Source organism: Centrocercus urophasianus, unplaced genomic scaffold (assembly GCF_019232065.1).
Source record: "Centrocercus urophasianus isolate 14NV4802_14NV808 unplaced genomic scaffold, USGS_Curo_1.0 seq_1308, whole genome shotgun sequence".
Classification (NCBI taxonomy): Eukaryota; Metazoa; Chordata; class Aves; order Galliformes; family Phasianidae; genus Centrocercus; species Centrocercus urophasianus.
In genome coordinates, this window is record NW_024884485.1 from 7,300 (window position 1) to 11,107 (window position 3,808).

At 40.1% G+C, this 3,808-nt stretch overlaps 1 protein-coding gene across 1 annotated transcript in view; it reads left to right on the plus strand.

The window, feature by feature from the left end:
- The first annotated feature begins 599 nt into the window (after positions 1–599).
- Positions 600–3,808, plus strand: part of LOC122157347 (riboflavin-binding protein-like) — an 11,249-nt gene continuing 8,040 nt past the window's right edge. Inside the window, exons 1-4 of the mRNA XM_042812939.1 lie at positions 600–672; positions 1,536–1,692; positions 2,505–2,604; positions 3,718–3,802. Of these exons, the coding sequence (XP_042668873.1) occupies positions 1,554–1,692; positions 2,505–2,604; positions 3,718–3,802 (324 nt within the window). The 5' untranslated portion in view covers positions 600–672; positions 1,536–1,553. The remainder of the gene's footprint in view (positions 673–1,535; positions 1,693–2,504; positions 2,605–3,717; positions 3,803–3,808) is intronic.

Below are 3,808 nucleotides of genomic sequence, written 5' to 3' on the forward strand. Positions count from 1 at the left end.
GCCTGCAGCTGCTGTCAGTGGTTCACACAACAGTTTTTCCTTGTGCTTGAGACACCCGTTGGGAAGCACAAATACGGCAGGTAGAGCAAGAAGGGCAAACAGCAGCAGGCTGAAAAAGGAATCTTCTGGACAAAGAGCAAAGGCCTGAGAATCAGGAGACCAATTCTCTTTCAGGGGCTGCAGTAAAATTACTGAGTAACTCAAAGCAAACTGATATATTTGCAGTTAAGATTAAGCCAGTCAGGCTGAAATACGAAGTGTCGTTTTTAATATCTCTAATTCAGTGAAATCTGTGATAAGAGCCCAATCGAGCTGTGGTAGAAATGAATCTAATAATTATAGCAAAAGGAATCATTGCAAAATCAGGCAGGGGATGGGAGGCAGTTGTATTTGGTATACTGGAGAGCTGTTGTTTTTCTAATTCTAGTTTATGTACTTTCCTGGTCATTATGTCCACATTTGCAAGCAATAAAAGGGCATTATGTGCTGGTCACTCCATCTGCTTTTGAGATAAATCTATGTTAGCATTTCAAAGGGTCAAGGAACTCTGCAGGGCAAACAAATTCTGGAGTGCTGATGCCAGATGGCGGGTATATAAAGTGGAAAGCGAGCAGAGCCATGCACTGTGCTTCTGTTCTAGGGAGAAGTTTCACCCAGAAGGCAGCAAAAGAGGTGAGAAACTACTGAGAAATCGTACAGGCGGTTTTCTTCTGTAACATGTTGCTTTCTTTGCCTCCGAAAAGTTTAGGTAAGGAGAGGAGCTGCAGTTCTTGTTCAGGCAAACCTCTTCCAAAAAGGCATCAGGAATAATTAACTAAAGAATTAAAGGTTAAATTAATTACACCATAAAGAATTATGCATTTATTTACATAGGAGGTTCTAGATTTATCTGTATAACTCACTAATATGCAATCTGTACTTACAGAATCTCTATTCTCGCAGATAAAATGGTTTTTATCTTGCATTTTTGACTGAACTCTACAAAAGAGACAGAAAACAATCAATCAGATTATTAGGTACAAGTGAGCATAACCTCCATGAAGGCATCTTATCTATACAATTTATCCAGCTCAAGTGTTTCCTTATACTATATATATAATACATCCTACTATTAGCTTGTCAATTCTGTAAACAGAAGCATTGGAATTAAATGGGTCATTTCCCAGTGCACAGAAGAACTCAGTAAGTTTAGGAGCTGATCAATCTTATCTTCAAATCTGCGCAGCGGTGGGATGGTAAATTCATATCTGCATGAGAAATTTAAAAACCTTTTCTTAAATACTGAAAACTGTAACATACAGCCTGAAGGAATGCTTTTTCACAGGCCACCAAAGATTGGAAATATGTGGCAGAAGGATAAGTGTTTAGACATAAGCAAAGGAAAGGGAGAATGAGTGTTCTAATATTTACATGTATACATCTCCTGAGCATATTTTAGTCATATATATCTATGTAGCTTTTTTATAGCAGCTCTTCTTCCTATCAAGAGTTTTCCTATAATTAAAGGATATCAGTAAAGACTTCTCTCCATACAGGAAAAGAACTGAACAACAATGCTGAGGTTTGCCATCACCCTCCTTGCTGTCATCACATCATCTACCTGCCAGCAGTATGGATGTCTGGAAGGGGACACCCACAAAGTGAAGCCAAGTCCAGAGCCAAACATGCATGAATGCACTCTGTATTCTGAATGTAAGAGTGGTTTAGCTTTTGCTGCAGCTAGTCTAGAAGTCCAGTTCTGTACACACTGATTGTTCTGGCCATTCTTAAGCTTCTGAGAGAGACGTTAGATGCAGTATAAGTTGCATTTGAAAAACCTCCCTCAATGTCATTTTGCTGCATGCAACTCAAGAGTAAGACTCTGGTCCTTAACAAAGTCAGCTGCAGAACTCCCACTGGCTTTACCCACTGTCTGTTTAAAAAGCCTACGCAGTTTACTTTCTGGAATCTCTATCTGCTTTAAAAGGTTTACAGAAGAGATGGACTCAGCCTATTGTCATGAAGTATAAAAATACTTAAAACATATTTCTCTCTTGATCGTACTAGTGAATTAACTATTGTCCCCAGTAAATTATTAAAAATAGCAGTGTTGAATTAATTGTAGCAGATTGCAATTGCCTGTCGTTTTCCACACAAACTGCAGAAGGTTAAACTTTCATACTGAGCAAACTATAGCAATATTTTTTACAGTTCTTCAGTTCTCTTTTCCTGCTTGGTAACTTATAAAATTACCACCCATCAGCATACAACATCCAGCAGAGCAGCAGTAAACCTCACAGGGCTTCCTGGACACACCTTTACAAAGCAGTGTTCATGCCAGTCTTTCCCACTTAGCATTCACACTGCTCTTCCAAAAACTAAAACACCAGAGCTCGGCCGCATCTTTTGCTTAGTATCAAAAGACTTCATCACGTTATGGACCAAAGAGATTCACCTTATATTTTAAGCCTTCCAGAGTGTTCAAAAAAGTCCTTACTGTAAGATCTTTGTTTCATTCCTAACAGCTTCCTGTTGCTATGCAAACTTCACAGAGCAATTGGCTCATTCCCCAGTAATTAAAGTAAGCAACAGCTACTGGAACAGATGTGGGCAGCTCAGTAAATCGTAAGTCAGCTTTGATGTTGTCTGTGTCCTGCTTCTCTGGAGCTATGCTGTAGCAGCCACACGCCAGCACTAACTGCCCGCAGATGGGCTGGCCCTACGCCGCCCGGTCCGCTCCCCATCATCTCTCCTCTACACCAGAGCAACATCTGGCTCTTCTTTTTCCCCCTCTCACAAAAGCCCATGAATCCTTAAGTACAGACTTTTTGTGCAGAGAGATTTATGCCTTTTTCTCAAGGAAGAGTTACGCTTGTTAAAGTTTGCTTTCAATATAGAACCAGATCTGGCAATGCGAAGCCGTCATAAACCCAGCAGGCAGTGACTGTGCTGCTCCTCTGTACAGCAACCATCACATCCCAGTGAGTGCACACCCTGCAAACCCCAGTCAAAAAGATCAGCTTCTTCCTCTCTGTTGAGAAAGCAGATCCACCAGATGATTATATCTTCCAAACAAAATGCACAAGAGGCCAGAAATACAAATATCTAAATATTTAGAATAAAAAATCTTGTAGTCTTGTACTCCATTTGGTAACCATGGAGAATCAGAGAACGTCTTCATAATTCAGGTTTTTAATACCCTGTTAGATGCTAGAGCTGTGAAACAGGGCAAGTTAGAGAAATAAAGGAATGAAAGTACAAAACAATTAAGCAAAAACAGATGTGTGGAAGTCACAGCTATTGCCTGCCACTCCCAGAAGAGCAGCAACACTGTTTTTAAGCAATTTCAGCTGGGCTGTGGGAAAATATAAAGATTGGTGAAACTGTTAGACTACAGCTTAGAAAATATTTTATACTACAATTCTAAACTACGTTTTATTGCTGTCTTGAGTCATTTCTGCCAGGAAAACTCAAGGCCCCAAAAATTTATGGAAAAGCTACACAAATAGGGCTGAAATACGCATGGGAACATTTGTGCACTCTTTAGTGGGCTGTGGTAATTGCAGCCAGAGTCTGTACACAATAGCAAAAGAATGATACAAACAGGGCAAAATGAAACTTTTCTGCTTTTCTCCTAGTCTGTAGTACTGCATCCACACCAAAGCAGGTCTAGAAAATTGAAGTCGTAGCCTTAACACTGAGCAAAAGTTTATTTGAGGCTTTTCTCACCCATAACAGCTGTGAAGATTTCACAAAGAAAATCGAGTGCTTTTACCGGTGTTCTCCACACGCTGCTCACTGGATCAACCCCAGATATACTGCTGCTATT